Raw genomic sequence first — 18,150 nt, 5'->3', positions numbered from 1 at the left:
GTAAGTAGATTCTGTGTAAGCTTCTTGTGGTTGAGATGACAGTCCAAATCTTTAGTTGCTGATTCAGCGTTCAGGAGTAGCAGTCCTTCAGTGAGGTCAGCTATTTGGATCTGTGAGGATACCCCAGGCTTACTAGGCACTCAGCTGATATGGAGATGAGCATAGTTTAACTGCCAGGACATACATAAAATGGCATAAGTTGTGAGTCTCTGGTGGATTTCCATCATTTGCCTTTACTGTTTGGCATGTACATTCTTTCAGTAGCTCCAGAGAATTATTTATCCTCTTTCAGTGTCACAAGATGAAGAAAAGGTGAAGGCACCAGTGAGGTTAAAGCCAGTTCCTAGGACTGAGTATTTTCCATTTCATCTGAACGATTCAGTCACAATGTGGGCCACAATGTCTGAACATGGCCCTCTGGTGCTCTGGGAAGTCCTAGAGTACTACAGGAGATGCTTGTTGCCTCTTGTTGACTGTTACAAAAGCACCATGTATGTCTGGAAGGTCTGCTAATTGAAATCTCTTGAAGAAGGATGTCTGACAGCCTGGACAAAGCAGCCCAGGCTTCATATCACATTGCTCAAAACAGTCAGTATCTCCAACAGTACCCAGATTTCAGGCTGCTCTTCAACCTAGTAACAGCATGAAATGCTGAGCCCTGTCATGGGTAAGAGTGTGTGGGTGGCAAAGATGGGTAAAATCCAGGGACATTTGCCTTTCATGTTGGATCCCATCATATTATTTCATGACGTCCTAATGACTTGCAGTGGAAAGGTGGCCTGGAATGGCCACAGTGAGATAAATTGCTTTGTTCACGCAGGGATATAATCCAGAACCAAATATGAATAATCACAGTTCCTAAGAATGTAATTTGTGGTCACTGTGGCCAAGTCTGAATTTAGTAAAGTTGTTGGGAGGTGGAAAAGGGAGTTTTTTTTAATCTAGTTTTTTGCCATAATGATATCATGTGTGCACAAAATGTCCTACTGACTAACAGAGGGAAAGAAAACAAGTTTTGTGCATTAGCAGCTTTGTAAGTCACAGGAATGGCACATTTTTTGAACGAATAGCTAGATAGATCAAAGTTCTGATATTTTAAGTATTATTCCCAAATCTTTTTGTGTTTCCTGACCCATTCTGTTTCTACTAAATGCTGTTTTGTTTCCTAAAGTTAAGAGATTCAGGGGAGCCTGATGTGTGCAGAGGCATTGGGGGAATACTGTCAGTAATGAGGAAAAAGCTTTATTTTCTGCCCCAGTATAAATTGTATTTTTAATATATCTCTCCTTGGATAGTATCCATTGGTTATATTTTTGTGTTTGGGGTATATATATCCATGAATACCGTGGAACCATAAGTATAAATGTATTTTCTATATCCCCGAGAGAATAGTTCACAGTTTTTGCAAAAATATCTTGGTAAAAGGAACAGAATTTCTTGTCCAAGGATGTGGAGCCCAACATTGCTTAAACCGTGTTGTGTTGAATATCAAGGGTGAGAAGTGCTCGTTTGATAGCATATTGCGTTGCCCATTGTGGTGTGGTTGAATGGAGGATGCAGCAGATGCCATCAGTGAGACAGAGGAATAAATAAATACAGTTTGTGGTCAAAGGAAAGAAATTGAGAAATTCCCTGGAACCAAACATAAACACTTAAATGATTGCCTGATCCTGGGGGGCTTTGCAAACATATTCCTTTCCTGCTTTTGCTGGAGAAATGGTTTTGGCATGGTATTTGCAATTCGTGGAGTCCAGAGTGAGAAGTAATTTTGGGACCCTCCCATTTTCAGCCATGTTCTTACATAGCGCTGTTGAAGGAGTGGCTGGGAGTAAGCAGGGACTACAAAAGCTCCCAAGTGTGCAAGGGGTTTGTCTGTGTGTGTGTCCTTTGGGCAGGGAGGAGAATGCCAGGAAGGAGGAGGGTCAGCTGGGATCACGTGCCTCCCCAGTCAGAGCTGGTATTTCAGCATCTTGTTCCTCAGGAAAGGTTTAACTGGGCTCAGCTCCCACATCCTGGTCTGGACCTTTTGTTTTCTTCATAGGATGATGATATGATACATGCCGGAGTGACAAAAGCCACCTTCTGCTCCATACAGGCAGAGGGACAGCACATGCTTCTGCCCAGCCCTGCACTCCCTATAGGACTTGTAGGTTTTTAAGTTTTAGGCAAGCAGTGACAAAAGCTCTGTGGTTGATTCAGATATATATTTTTTTCCTCCAAAGTAAAAATTGTAGCCAGATGTATGGGACTAAAGGATTTGTAGTATTTAAATTTCTGAAGCATAATCAGCTCTGCTTTATGTATTATGTATATGGCAGAGAGCTGTGTCTCTGACAGGAAAGAAACACAATGATTTAAACAGAAGCATGTCCAATTGTGGCCAAATGTATAAAGCAGAAGAAATGGCATTATACTTATAATATGCATGCTTTTTGACTGGAAAGAAAATAGGTGAAAACAGGTATCTTTTGTTATATTTTGAGATGCTGCCAAACCCCATTGGTTTTGTGTTTTTTTTTTCCCCCTTTAGGAAAGGGAAAATTTAATTTAGTAATGATTTGTTCTTGTGTTTGCTGATCTCGCAATCTTTGATACTCAGTGCTGTAGCACACTGCATGAGTCCTTTATTGCCTGTGGCACAGCATAATTGAAGGTACAAAAAGGAATTGTGGCATTATAATTAATCAATTTTAAACACATCTTCCCATTTTGGACATTTATTTTTGAGCACTCAGGGAATTTTCCTATTTTCACCTTCTATAAACCTAATGAGTATTGGTTTTAAATCCACTGTCAGCTTCTCTGGAAGCTCAGCTCTGGTCACAGCTATGTCTAAAGGCAGTGAAGAAAGGCGGACATGAGCCGGGTCTGTTCACTCTCACTGTGCAGTAATGGACAAAAAAGTAGAAGTAGTATCCTAACATCTTGAGGTGCTAGCAATGATGTGTTAGCTGCCTCCTTTCAACCACCTTCACAGCACTAAACTGCATTGGCTTTTTCTCCCAAAATTTTAACATACTGCCTATTGGGAGAGGGAAAAGGGGAAAGCTGAATGACCTCAAATCTTCATGTTTTGTGTCTAGGTTTGCCCACACGCACAGGAGGGGATATATATAGCATACCTGACAAACATGGTTGATGTGCCACTATTTATTCTGTCAAGCATTTGCTGCATTTACAAGCAAAATAAATGATAATCAGTGCAGGCCACAGACAGTACAGTGAGCTGAAGTGTGAACCCTAGAGCCTTTCCTCAGCAAGGGGCTTAAGTGTGGGCCTAACTTTATCTCTGTGTCATTTTATCCAGCTTTTTTTTTCTCTTTTTGCTCACTTGGCTGGGCTGCATCAAAAGAAGGGCGGTCAGTAGGTCGAGGGAAGTGCTCCTGCCCTCCTGCTCTGCTCTGTGAGGGCTCACCTGGAGTACTGCATCCAGATGTGGAGTCCTCAGTACAGGACAGATGTGGACCTGTTGGAATGCATCCAGAGAAGGGCCACAAAAAGGATCCAAGGAGTGGAATACCTTAAGTGTCCCTTCCAACTCTGATTCTCTGATCGCGTTCTTCAGATGTTGTGCAGAGTGGTTGGTTCTGTGCATGAAGCGTGTGGAGAGCTGGAGAGACCAAAATGGACCAAAGGGCCAGGATAGCACATAGTGCATATCCTGCATAGTGGTCCTTTAGACATTCCCAGGTCTGGACGTTTTCAAGGGCGAAGCTGTGGAGAAATCCTGCTTGGTACACAAACGTTTTAAAGTTCCTAAATGAAGTACAAAGTTTGTGAACCTTTATGTGAATGTTTAAACCACACCCTCTAGATGCATTACTAGTAGTTGTAAAGTTTAAAGTTAAATGGATACTTAATTACTGTGGGTTTTTTTCCTGCAGTTTCCCCCATACTCTGTGCTATGCTTATATCACTATTTAGTATCTTGATGACATAAAAGTATTGAGATTTTAAAAGGAACTGCTTTCTAAATTATAATTATAAAACTTGTTGGTTTGGGGCTTTTAAAACGAATCACACTGCTTTAAAAAACTGATGTCGGAATTACTTAATTTTTGTTCTGTATTTTTATTATTGAGATACTCTGATTTTAGGACTTTTTTTGCCTGCTGTTTTTTCACAGGGTCATGAAACAGATATCTATGCATAGATTGAACTTCTTCAGATCAAATTTGTATTGTTTTGGAAAATATTCTCTCTGTTCCCAGCAGTCTGATGGCTGCTCAGAGCGAAGTTTCCAAACTGTGTATTCAAGTAGGACAAACTCTTCTGCAGGTTCACATGTTACAATGTGCATTTTACTGCCAAAAGTGAATACAGAGTAAATTCTGTAGATTGAATTTGAATGCCAAGTCTTCTACACTATGAACAGGAGAGAATCTTACCTTCCTCATGCAAGGAGAGGGAAGCAACCTCTAGGATATGTCCCATGTCGATAGGACCCTTGTGTAGTGGTGAGTTGTTTTTACATAGGTTTCCTAGGCGAGTCCTGAGATATGCCAATAAAAACATCTATGTTTTAAAAGATAGTGAGAGAAGGAACCAATAGCTTTGGTTTGCTAGCACCTTTACCACAATTAGTATTAAAAGAAACAATACTCAGATAAAGGGCATGTGAAACTGCTTGAAAATCTTTGATGAATCACTCTGTACTGCTTGTGTATCCTGACAGAGGAAGCAGAGGGTTGCTGCCTTGCTGTCAAGATCACTTCAGAATGCTAGATTTTGTTTGCCGGAAGAAAGCTCGCTAGGTAATTGGTGGCATAAGCAGACAAGGTTTACACTCAGGGAATCATTTCTGTGGCTGTGCAGTTAACTCATCTTTGTGTGATGGGATTATTTGTAATTCTTGTGGTCTGTGATGTCCTACACTACCTCTGCTTCTGCTGGTGATCTCATCAGACCCAAGCCATGGCCTCTTTCTTCTAGGTGCCAACCACTGCCGGCCTGGGCTCATCACTGCTGTGCCCTTCAGGGCCAGGCTGAGTTGGGTGATGTAGCCCCCAACAGCTCGTGGCTCCTGCTGCATTCATGAAGAAGGCTAACAGGATATTCAGATGGAAAGCATGTTCTGGTGCTGCTGGTGCATCCCATGGTGATTTCTATGGGCTTGTTTTGGTAGCACGTATGGGTAGGGCAATGAATTTGGCCACCTTGACTCTTTCAGTTCTTAGCCTTGGGAAAGGCTGTCCTCAGCACCAGTGCCTGCACTGTGCAATGCTGTGTGCACTCACTGCTGCCAGAGGTTATGAATTCAATTACAAGGAAAGATGCTGTACTATGAGCTGTTCATTATTCTCTTTAATTATGGCTGGTGTCAAAGGCAAAGGGCTCTATAGTCTGTTACCTCCTTTCTTTCAAGTCAGCGTTTTGCTAATTGTCATTATATAATCAAGGAAGAAATGTTGTTAGTGGTTTGTTGCTTATTTACTCGTTCTTTATATTACTTTAAAGATTTAAAGATTTAATCATTATCTCAGCTCAATTTAGAAGCAAAAATACTCCTCTTACCCTGGTATGATATGGCACCTCTAAATCACAGAATTGCAGGTGTTGGAAGGGACCTCTGGAGAACATCTAGTCCTGCCCTCTGCTAAAAAAAATTCATGATAGTAGTTGCACAGGAAAGTGTCCACGTGGGTCTGGAATATCTCCAGAAAAGAAGACTCCACAACCTTTCTGAGCAGCCTGTTCCAATGCTCTGTCACCCTCAAAGTAAATAAGTTTTTCCTCATGTTTGTGTGGAATTTTCTATGTTTCAGTTTGTGCCCATTGTCCCTTGTTCTGTGGCTGGGCACTGCTGAAAAGACCATTGTCATTTTGGACCCTGCTCCCAACTCCTTCAATTTAAAGCTCACCTCAGTAGATTGACTGGCCTGCTGCCAAAGATTGCCCTGTCTCTTCTAGACAGGTGAATCTCATCCCTCCCTAATGTTATAATCTTCATAGAAAGTCCCACTGTCATAAAAACCAAACTCAAAATCCATGTAATTTTCTAAATACAAAGGTATGTTTTTTGTCAGACATTTTCTCTTGCTTTTGTAGTAAGTCAGTCTAATCTCAACTTAGGTGTAACTCACAGGACACTTTAGTAAAAGTTTCTGTCTTTTTGTAGGAATGCATATTAATGTATTTTTCTTTTTTGTTGTTGTTTTTTTTGTAAGACTCAAGGTCATACGTTATCCTACTTATTGTGTGCTGAAATACTGTACTACCACTGTACAGTATTGTAGGAGACAGATATGAAATATTGTGTGTTGAAGTGTTATTTTTAATTTTTGATTTGAATAGCTTGCTAAAAGGTAAATTTGATGGTGAATAATGGAAGGAAATCTTTAGTGGTTGTAAAGAATATCTGTAGACACTCTCAGTACCCAAAATGATTTAATTACAGTTACCACTAGGAATAGGATATTTGTTTTAGATTACAGTAAGAATTAAATGACAATCTCTAATGCTTCTGCTGGTACAATGTCAGCAGAAAATACTGAGCACCATGCAAAGGAAAATCTCCATGTGTGTGGTTTTGTTTCTTACTCATTAATAGTATAATAACTTCCAGGGGAAAGTAAGAAGAACGTGCAACTATCTGGCAACATTCTGGGGAGATATTTCTCATTCTCTCTTCTAGATGGAGATTAAAATAATCCATAACAAAAAAAAAAAAAAAAAAAAAATCTGTATTTTAGTCTTTCTCCTCCCCTTACTCCCCCACTCCATTTCCTCTTTCCTGAGCAGAAAGTTACAGGTTCTGTTTTCACAACACTTTGTAGAGACTACTTGAAATATAAAACGCTTTTATTTTTCTTACTACCATTCAACATGAAATAAGTTTGTTGTCTTGATCAGTTTCTGACTGGACATGCGCACACAATGTTTTTAAAAATAATTCATGGCTGATACCAACCATGACAGTCTGTATCACTGGGATGTAGACTGAGCCAAGTCTGTCTCCAGAGCTGAGTCCTTTAGTTTTATGTCTTTATGGGCTGTTGATGCAGCCTGAAAAACCTCTGTTCCTGTACGCAAGACTTAACCATGTCCTCACTGTCAGGACAAGAGCAGAATTCTGCTGTGTCTTACTCTATCAGTAGGCAGAAAAGATACAAGGCTCCCGAATAGGCATTAAATCCCAAATACCTGCTGAGAGGTGTTTTAGTTCTTACTGTAGTCACTATCCTAGTGATGTATGTCTGAATGTTACCAGCCACAGTTTCCACATTTTTTTCATGATAAAGCCTATAAAAATAAACAGAACTGCTTCTTGGCTTCCGCTAAAAGCTTTTTTTCTGTGTAATTACCATATGTAGCAAGTATCCCTTATGATTTAGCTCAAGGTGCCTGCAGCACTTAGTGTTTGCTTCTGAAAGCTGTGTGCACTATGAAAATGTAAGTTAATTCAAATTTAATTACTTACCATATAAATTGATTGAAGCTTGATGTAAATCTCTGGGAGCACACATTACACTGGCAAAAGCCAAAGGAAGGGGCAAATGAAACATACAGCATACTTGATCTGCTTCCAGATACATCTGTCTTTAGCACTGTTTAAAGCACAAGTTCTGTACGTATGCAAATTCCTTTGGTAATTGATGATTTGGTCTTTTGAAAATGTCTCTTTCTGTCAGCTTTTGCATGAAAGGGTGATAATATCCAACTATCAGTATTAAAGCATCAGCTGGTTGACCAACACCACAGTTCTCTAGCATGTTTGTATGTGGTAGCAAAAGGAGAGGGGTTCCTCCAGGTGATCTCTCCCATTGATGCTGACTGTTGTCTGATTACCCCATAACTTCTTCCTCCCCTTTGATTCTGTGCAAATTATCTAAAGCCTTATTTTCATTAATAATACTTCTGAAGGAATTACTTTTCCTGTCTGAAAGTAGGTTAATTTGTTTATACAGTCTTATTTATGATTGCGAATGGTAAGCACAATTTAAAGTGGACGGTCCAGGACTAAGAAATAACTGGCTATTGATATCTGGACTGTGATGTTAATTTTCTCTTGAATGTGGAAACACAAACTCTAGTGCATTTGTGCAGCAAGGCTGTCCCCGTTTTTTTGTTGTGTCATGCCAGGTAGATCTTGCTTTACGTGACAAACTTCACCTGCTAATATTTAAACTTTGGCTCTGTCAAGCAGCTTGAGCTCTGCTCAAAGGCGCAGAAGGGAGCAGGTTATAATATGCAGGAATTATGTAAAGAACTTCTTGAATGCCTTTGTCATTCTTCTGACTTTGTTGAACTTCAAAGTTAGTTTCTTGTGTGAAACACTTGGCTCGGTACCAGCCATAACAAATACAGAATTGTGTTAGTATGTTCACATCAAACTTTTGCCAAGATCTGTCAAAACACTGGGTTAGCCTTCCGTATAGGCTTCATAATTGCTTTCAGGCACTTCCATGGGTGTTTTCAGATCAGCATTACCACATGTTACAAAAGTACAATCCCGAAGGTGCTTCACATCCTGTTACTCAGCATGAAGAGTCCACATGCTGCTGTCTGAGCATCATGGATATGGCAATACGGATAGTTAAATGTAGGCTGTCCTAGTGTTCTAGTGAGTATTTTGTTAGTGTTGGTCACAAGGCCACTGTCAGGTAGTATAAGAGAAGGAGAGGGAGATGGTAATTACTGAGTGATTTGAACATTGAGCTTATATATTTCTCAGAATTTAGTAGGAGAATAGGAAAATTAATTTTGTGTACCCAACAGTGAAGTATCTGTATTTCTGGGCCAACGGAGAAGCAGAAAGCAGCCGTATATGGTCCAAAATTCTCTGAAGAATGTGCAATAAATAGACAGCTGAGAAGAACACTCTACAGGGTCTCATGAGCACGGCACTTCAAGAGGAAGAGATCTATTTCCAGCTTAAGGAACAGTTAGCACTACAGGACTTGTTTACTTAGCATGGAGAAAAGACTAAGAGAAGTTCTTAAAATAATGAATTCTCTCTTTGAAGAACAGTGTAACAATAAAATTGTGGTCATGAACTAGGGACATTTGATTGAGAAATGGTACTTGTTTTGGTGTGGTTTGCTGGCTTTTTTGCTTTACTATTGAATGCTCTTGTGTGTGCTAACCCAGTTGCACGAGGCACTTGGAGGCCCAGCAGAAGCATGTGCCAGCCCCCAGCTTGGCTTGTGGAGATAGAAAGGGGTGGACACCATTTCATAGACACCTTTTGAAAGTTATTTGAAACCATCTGCCTCATGAAACGTCAGTGGGCATAGGGAGCAACACCACAGTGCGGGGGACTGAGGCATGGTGCCGGCTCTGTTGAGCTGTTCCTCAGAACTCAGCTGCAGAACTGCAGATTGCCCATCTGCCCCCTTTTTATGGCCGTGAGAATCTGAGGCTTTGTAGGATGAGCATTTCAGAGAAAGAGAAGGGAAACTGAAGCCCCTTGTACTTGCTTGTCTTGTGTGCTGTATGTGGTCATTATGAACAGGCCACCAGCCATCCTTGGCTGTGTCCCTCTTAGGACAATCCAGATTTCTCTTCCTGTTGCTTTCTAGAAATAGTACTCAAAGAGATAATAAATGATGATGGGGAATTGGCATTCTCCTGGGCTTAAAGCAGTCCTAATGAATCGCTGTTGCATTAGTTGCAATTGCTAAAAGAATTATTTATATTTATCCCATTGCAGCTATTGTAGTAGTTGTGAGTGGGTGCTTTCAAAATTTTCCCTGTGTTTTTCTTTTCCTTTTTTAATTATTTAGACAAAAATAGTCAATATTGTATCAGTAAGAATGTCTCTGTTAATAACTTTAAATTTATTTTTCAAATCTAGATCATCGACAAGGAGATTAATCCCTTTGTGGACAAATGGGAAGAAGAAGGACAGTTCCCAGCACATAAAGTGTTTAAAACCCTGGGCCAAGCTGGATTCCTTGGTGTGGATAAGCCAACAGGTAGGAGAGTGTGCAGCTCCTGATTATTGATGCGGACAGTGAACCATACAATTTCAGATAGCTTTTGCCGCAGATCAAAACCTGGATCTGAATTTAGTGTGAAGATAACTTTTATTCACGAGTCATAGGCATGCTGCCTATCAACGGTGCAGATACTGAAGATGATGGTGTTTCAATTGGTGTTGTCAGTGATCAAGCTGATATTCTCCTAAATATAAATGTTAAAAAAATTAGTGATTGTCATTTTAAAGCCAGTGAAATAAATGTCACTTCAATTCTCAATGTACAGGCCATCTAGTGACTTTTCTTTCTTCTGGATCTGGGCACCATTAAGGAAATCACAGTTTAAATGCATTGAAAGCACTGTATGATTTGGCCTATTATATGTATTTAACCTGTAACCTCTGCAGCACTGTAATGCATTGTGTCTCATCATTTGGAGAGGATGCCTGTGTGGGCTTTGGGCCACTGTATTCTAGACTGTCCTTGAAATGCACTATTCCAGCCAGAAGCATGTGCAGAACAAATCAAGGTTCATGTTTGTTTTCTTGTATTTGTGAGAAAACATCTAGAAGCCCAGAGGTGTAGGAGGTATTTCAACTCTTCAGCTAAAATGCATGTTCCAAGTTTTTTTCATTTACATTCAATGTAATAGATACTTCTTTTTAAGTACTGCTGTTACGTATTCCATTTTTTTTCTCCTATTTTCTTATTTGTGGTTTAAAAGTGTAAGAGAAAAGCAAGTTTGCATAGGCAAACATTGAGCAATCTTATCAAATTCAAAGCAACCTGAAGTGACAATGTTTGAACAGTTAACTGTAAATAATAATCTATATAGAGCAGCTCACACAACCTGAGCTATGCCACACCACATCATTATGTTGCTAAGGGACAGGGTTTGAACTATATCTTTTTACCAGTTATTTTCAGAGGAAAATTTTCTTCTTGAAATGAACTTTCGTATTTTTCTACATTCCAACTTGGAAGATTTTCCTCTAGCTGTTCAGCTGCTAGGGCTTGCAGAACTGGTTAGCTGTCATTTTCTGACAAATCCAATTAGGTCTGAGCTGGTATTTCTTTACAGAACTGCTGACGGATTGAGATTACACTTAAGATTTGCTTAAAGGACAAAAAGGATTATTGGAGGAAGGAGAAAAAAAACACCTCCACCTTCTGCCATAACTGTTTGATAGGCAGATCTGAAGTATGCCACGGCGGGGCCTACTTCAGACTGCTGATGTTCATGTTGACTGTAGTAATGGTGTCTTTCACTGCTTCCATATTATAGCTCTGACTTTGTTGTATACATTTTGGGATGTGCAGAGGCCTCCACTGGGGTAAGGAACCTCAGTGCCAAGCATGCCGTGCATGAATATTGTGGAGGTGGGATCTTTGTATAATATTCACAAAGTAGTTAGAAAAAGAGATGAATGAAATCTAGTGAAGAATGGGCTTGCAGAGGCAAAGATGGGTACAGAAGGCTGCACACACTGACTGCACTTGTTATACTTGTAGTTAAGAGTATTTTATCCTTGGCTTTGACACTTGTATCTATCTAGCTGTTAGTCTAATTTGTTGAAGCTCTGCAGTTGCATTTTACAAAAGCTTTAAAAAACTGGAAAAATTCCTCAGCACTACTTTGTCGCTCTCATCTGATCTTCTAGAGCAAGATGTTGTTAGCTACAGAAAAAGAAACAGCTCCTGCAAGATTCAGCTGAGCAATAGGAGTCCAGACCCAGCTTTTCTTTACCATTGTAATGATACAATAACATCAGGCACATTCTGAAAGTATTGAATGGGATGATCAGTGAAACAGTCAGATGGGTAACATCACCCTCTCAACGAACTTACTTTGGCAAAGCATGAAATTCTTCATCCTTTTTTTTCAGAGTGCTTATGCTTGCTGTGTAACCAGTGTGTACTGGTACCAGTAATTAAAAAAAAAAAAAAAAAAAAAAAAAAGGAAAAAAAAGTGAAGAAAAAGTTAAGAGCTATACCTTTTATACTCTGCTCAGCCACTTCTATTATTTAATTGCTGTGTACCGAGGAAGAGGTACTTGAAGATCTGAAGAAAAATGAGGAAGCCAAGAGCAGCCAGAAATCTAGGGGATGTTGGAAGAGGTCTGGAGAGGAGAGGTTAATTGGTTTGAGGAGACGTGGAGCCATGTGAGTAGCAATCTGCCCTACTTTCCAGCACAGACGAAAATTACAATTTTCCTTTTATTCCTCCAAACCTGGATCATAAAGCATTTGTAAAGAAGACCAATTTTTTTTTTTCAAGAGAATTCATTCTAGCTGCTGCAGTTTTGAAATAAGTTTTCTGTGAAAACTGTGAAAAGTTTTTCTGATTTTATTTTCCAAGGTCATTCTGTTGAGTATTTTTTTTTCCCCTCAGTAGAATTAATTTTGAAGCTTTCTAATTGGACAAAAGCAATTTGCAAACTTGTTTTAAACTTGTTTTGCTTTGATAGAAGGAAACATCTGCTGGACTTCCCGTTTGCTGAAACTGGACTTCTTCCTGTGTAAACACTGTTCCATTTGTGAACAATGAGCTGCTAGATGGGAGACAGGCCTTTAAGGGAACATGCCCTAAATACGTCCCTTATCACTGGAAACTTTCTCTGTGTGATGAACTGATTTGGGGCGCTGTTTGCATTGCAAAGGTTCCACCAATTCCCACCATCTGCAGTTGTGGGCTACAAACTTGTCAATATTTTTCCTGGATGCTTTTTTGCAGTTGTTTATGTTTGTAGTGATATTTGCTGCAGTACAATAGTTCAAGATGTTAGTTGCAGGGGTTATGTAAACACTGGGCAAGGCCAAGCCATACACATGTATAATTGGAGAATGCTGAGGATGATCAGTGCATTTAACCTACTCCGGTCAGTCCTCTGCCAGAGAATGATGTTTTTCTTTAAATCATTTTTCTGCTCTGCTATTCCTTGGGGGGGGGAGAGGGGAGAAGAGTGTGTGTTATTCTCTTTTATTAGGAAATTCTTTCTACTGGTAAAATAAATGGTGAAGAAGTAAATGTTAATTGTGAATAAAAAGTATCATTTTGCTATGTGCAATATGTGTTTTACAGAATCACTCCATTCAGCCTGAAGTATTTAGTTTGAGGGGAAAAAAGATAGCATCTCCAAATACTTATTACACTTCATTTATGTTTACTGTGTGTTTCTCCTCAAATTATAAAGTTTCTGGGCTTTTGAGGTATTGACAGTTCCAAAACTAAAGACATAAAATATTAGGGTAGGCAGCAAAAATATTTTAAACAGCCTTGATAATTGGCCATTGGAGATTCCATAAGGGAAGTGGGCAAGACATATTTTTTTGGAGCATTTTATGTGCAGATTAGATGAGATATTGGAGTAAAAGCTGAAAACATCCATGTGGTCCTTTGTAATCTTATGGTTTGTGAATCAAAGCCTTGGCTGTTAGTAAATTTTAGGATGTGTTGCCAAAGACGCAGGCCCCAAATGTGCTGTTAGATGCCTGCAAAGTTCTGCATGCTGATGCAGATGACTGAAGATTGTTTTTATCATATGATGAAGTACAGGAATCCTACTGTAAAGGCTCTGGTAAAGCACAGGGCAGGGAAAGAGGCTTGCAGGAGGGCAGTGTCTTCTGTTGTGTGTGTGCATACAGCAGTGCTGTGAGACATGAGCAATAACATTGCCTGTGCTGGTTATTTCTCTAGCAGTTCTCTAGCAGTTTCACTGGCAGTCCTCTAGGAATTTTGAACAGAATACTTTACATGGACAAATGATTATAATGATATGTCCAAACAGTAGCTTTAATTTAATCCTGTCAAACAATTTGCAGTGCTCTTGCAGAGATACATTCCTAAACATATGAGGAGAATCAAGAGAATGTGTTGTAAGGCTTCCCATACATGGCAAAAGCTAGATTTACATTATCTCCTTCCCATAGCTCTGGGATGTATGCCAGATTTCGGACTGGATAAAGTAATAAGCAGTGTGTTCTTGTCACCTGAGACAGATGAGCATCTGATGCAACAAAACAAGCTTCAAATGATGGATTGCAGTGCAGTTGGAAAAGCCTGCTTTTTGTATGTGCCTCTGTATTGAATGTGAGAATACAAACCTGCACCATCCTTTGAAGTTAATTCTGTTGTTTTCTTCACAGGTTATGTTTCTCTTGTAAGAGGAAACCTTGTGAGGGTTTGGTACTGGGAAGTCACTTTTAAAATGTGCGTGGGGGGCTGTCTCTTTCTTTCCTTTCTGTAATACTAAGCTTTATTGTTTGGGATTAACAAAAGGACCTCGGAGAAGCAGTGAATTCTGTCACTACAGAGGGATTTGTTCCATAGTATGGATGAAGTGGAATTGTATGGTTTTACAGTGACTAACTAACAGACTTCTTAAGGTGTGTCTATGGATTGAAACGAAGAGGGGTATAGTTGCCAATAGAGAATTTGTTTGCCTCCCAACATTTTGTGTGTCAGGAGTGGACATACAGCATTAAGCATAGCCAGCCGTGCTTGGCTGGGAGGAGGGCATTGTGCTGTGTATTAAGGGTACCAGTGAACCAATAAATCAGCAGTTAGGAGGTGCAGTTTTTTTACAATCAAGAGATAGCCTTGAAATAGCCTTTGAAGAACAATAAGCCCCAACTAGTCATTGCTTTATTTGAATTGAATTGCTGACAAAATTAGTGATGGATGGCAGTGGTGTGGACATCTCAGTCAAATAAGTTAAGAAATTTTAGGTGATTGTCTGACCTTAATGTCAAGGAAAACATGATTATGTGTATACTTAGAAGTTCTATGTGGGTGATTCTTCTCTCTCTTGTGAAATGGGAAAGTGCAGGATGAAATTTCTGTTCCTGGTCAGACAGGGAAATGGATGCTTGAGTTTTGGGTTTTTTTTGTTTTTTTTTTTGATGCTCCACATGATTGGCAAGCATGGGTGCTTCATTCTTTGTGTCTGGTTAGGAACTGCTGTGGAACCTCTAGGAATAGCTTGTTTTGCTATCGAGCAGCAGAGAACAGACTTACTGAAGGACAACGAGTCTTTGTGGAAGAGATAATCTTCCTTTAAACTTGTTGTTGATAGAAGGATCAGATTAGTTCCTGGGATTCCGCTTTTGTATTTGAGATGAAGCAAATCCTCACACCTGGGGCTTGTAATGGAGGACCAGACAGTAATTTGTCCATTTCAGGTATGCATAGTCTGGGGCAGGCTAGGAATTTATGAAAGCTGATACCTGTAGCCTCATACCAGAGGGTACTGGGGAGAAAAATAAAAAAAAACCAACAACCACCTAATTCCTGAAAGAAGTTAGAGGTGTCTACAGTTAAGTATGTGAGCTCTTGGTGCTCCATGGCATACCTGCTGTGCCAAATTCTTTTCTGCATCTCTCAAGCAAGACACCCATGTGGTGTCTGGAATCCAGCTCACAGCACCTTGCCTCGCCTGTATCTGAGGGACAGCTGGCAGCAACTGTGCCCATGGTATGGTCCCCTCCAGTCAGGTGTCTGTAGGCAGTTGTTGAAGGTCTGTGACACTGTTTGAAGGCCACACTGAGATGGAGCACCAGGGTGACATAATTGATTTCCAGAAGCAGAGCTGTGGTCTTATCTACTGCCTAACGGGTTCTGCCTTTTTTTCTGTGCTGATGCTTCAAGCTTCTGAAGAGAGGAATCACAGAATCACAGAATGGCCAGGGTTGGAAGGGACCTCAGGATCATGAATCTCCAACCCCCCAGCCACATGCAGGGCCACCAACCTCCTCATTTAATGCTAGACCAGGCTGCTCATCTGGCCTTGAACACCTCCAGGGACGGGGCATCCACAACTCTCTGGGCAGCCTGTTCCAGCACCTCACCACTCTCTCTGTAAAGAATTTCCCCCTGAAGTCCAACCTAAATCTCCCCCTCTCTTAACTTAAAACCATTTCCCCTTGTTCTGCAACCGTTTCCCCTTGTCCTGCAGGGGATCCTGAATCCTCTCTAGCTAGAGTTTTGTCTGTTCCCTGAAGCTAAAATTGCAGCAACAGTGTTTTTTGTATTTCAGTGAAGAGGGCCTGCATGCTGCTCTGAGGTCTAGATACTGAGTCATTAGCCCAACAGAACCTGTGGGACAGAACCAATTGGACTAATTGGCACTGAACTGAATCAAAAACTGGGTGGTATTTCTCACTGTAACATCATGAAAAAAAAAACAGTGGAATCAGGATTCCTGGTGTATCTTGTGACCATTTATTTGGAGATGTACCTGTTTCAAAAGCTGTGGTTGAACAATTCTATTAAATTTTGTAGCTTTTAATATTTTATCGGTATGTGAGGTGCTCATTTTTTCATTTTCATCCTGTTCCCTTACTTTTAAAGATCTATCTATATAACTATGGTTAGAATTTCTTTTAGTTTCATAGAGAAATGCTGAGTTTGAGCGTTTTTGAAGAGGTATATCTGCTAAAATCTCATGTTCTTAATTTTGTGATTATGAATAGAAAAAGAATGTGCATCAGAGAGAGGAGCTGAATAAATTAAAGAAATAAGAAATATTACAACACCTTCAGTATAGGGATCAAGACAATATCAACTAAGATATTCTTTTTGGGAGATTCAGTTAAAATAATTGAATTTATCTGTGTGCTTCTCTGGATCAAATAGCAAGACTGTCACTTGACAAAGCTTGGGCCAACGAATGTTTTGTATTAAAAAACCCTTGGTATTAAAAGTCTCTTTAGCTTACAGTTAACTGTTAACTGAAACTGTCACAGTTTCAGAAATGTGACTCTAGATTCTTGACACCTGTCATATACCTAGATGGCATAATGAGAATGCTTTCTGAAAAGTATAAATATGCACTTAATGCATTTAGATGTGTCAGTACACTGAGTGTGGGAAAATAATCTTTGTGAAGTATAGCTTTCATTTGCTTCTATCTACTTGCATTTGCGTTATGCTGGGACTGAAGGTTGATTCCATTCCTGGGACTGGAACAGAGAAAAATATTGTGAAACAGGCATTCTGAGGTTGACACAGAAATTGTTGAGGGGCTATTAAATTGTCAACACTTGCAGATCCTATAGGTCAATAATGAGATCACACACATTGAATGATAGGTAGCCTGCGGAGAGTGTGTTGTTCCTAGGTTAGTGCTTCTATGCCCAGTACTTGAGCAACACAAGAAACTGGTGTCCTGCATAAACGAGAACACATGTAGCTGTATAAGAGGAAATGAGAGAGGGGAAAAAAAAAAAAAAGAAGAAAAAAAATATTAGTTTATGTTCTCCTATGATGATCTATTTTTTCTAATTGCTACTGACCCAATTAAATGCAAAATCATTATTATGTCATTATTAGGTATCATTAATAATCTAATACATGGTAATATTGCATAAGCCCTTAGTCATCCCAGTGCTGATAAGGGAGATCAGAGTTCCCCATACAAGTGAAGTGTCTTTTCATAGAAGTGAAAAATAGATCTTGGCAGTATCTTTCTCCTCTGCTGACAGGTAGCTAACATTGCAGCCACCTTTGTGAATTTTGTCCTTATCTTTGCCAGACAATGCTAGCACTTCCCCTGCTCTAAACTGGACTTGTGGAGAAAGTGGTAGTCTGTTCTGGAATTATCCCAGAGAGGACAGTCTGAGGCACCGGCCCAGTCCTTGTGAATTTATGTGTGTCTGACAACCTGAGTACAGGAGAAGTATGCACGCAACACTTCATAACATTTGCTACATGGTAAAAAAAAAAAAAAAAAAAAAAAAAAAATAATAATAATAATAATGTTGATACGAAGAGTGAAGTTCCTTTGTGCTTAATATGTAGATTTATACACTTGCAGCTTTCTAATTTGATGGAATGCAACAAGTGAATTTTGAAGTAATGATGCAGAGAACTGAGATTGCAGTATTTTTAATCATGCTGTGTTGTGAGACATAGATATCACCATTTCACAATAAACCTGGAAGCTAACACATCTTCTGTGATGGTACGTGACGTAGGTCTTACGCTTGTTCTGCTTTTAGGTTACTGTGATTTCATTGCTTACCCTCATGTAATACTGATAGGCACACCAGAGACTTTGTGATACCCTCTAGCAAATGAAGTAGGAAAAAAAAAAAAAAAAGTTTTCTTCTTCTGAAATGTTTTTAAAATCTATTAAAAGGCACGAGACATATTGTAACATGCGCTCTGATGTAGTGGTGCAACCACATTGAAAATCTTTTACAGGTTTAGACTAAATACTGTACTGATTTT

At 39.7% G+C, this 18,150-nt stretch overlaps 1 protein-coding gene across 1 annotated transcript in view; it reads left to right on the top strand.

The window, feature by feature from the left end:
- LOC116243232 (putative acyl-CoA dehydrogenase 6) overlaps positions 1 to 18,150 on the top strand; it is an 80,022-nt gene that overhangs the window by 4,473 nt on the left and 57,399 nt on the right. The window contains exon 2 of the mRNA XM_031614372.2: positions 9,797 to 9,917. Coding sequence (XP_031470232.1) covers positions 9,797 to 9,917 — 121 coding nt within the window. The remainder of the gene's footprint in view (positions 1 to 9,796; positions 9,918 to 18,150) is intronic.

Source organism: Phasianus colchicus, chromosome 6 (assembly GCF_987193195.1).
Source record: "Phasianus colchicus chromosome 6, bPhaCol1.hap1.1, whole genome shotgun sequence".
Lineage (NCBI taxonomy): Eukaryota > Metazoa > Chordata > Aves > Galliformes > Phasianidae > Phasianus > Phasianus colchicus.
Note: the sequence above shows the minus strand (reverse complement) of the source record. Positions and strands in the feature narration are given on the sequence as shown.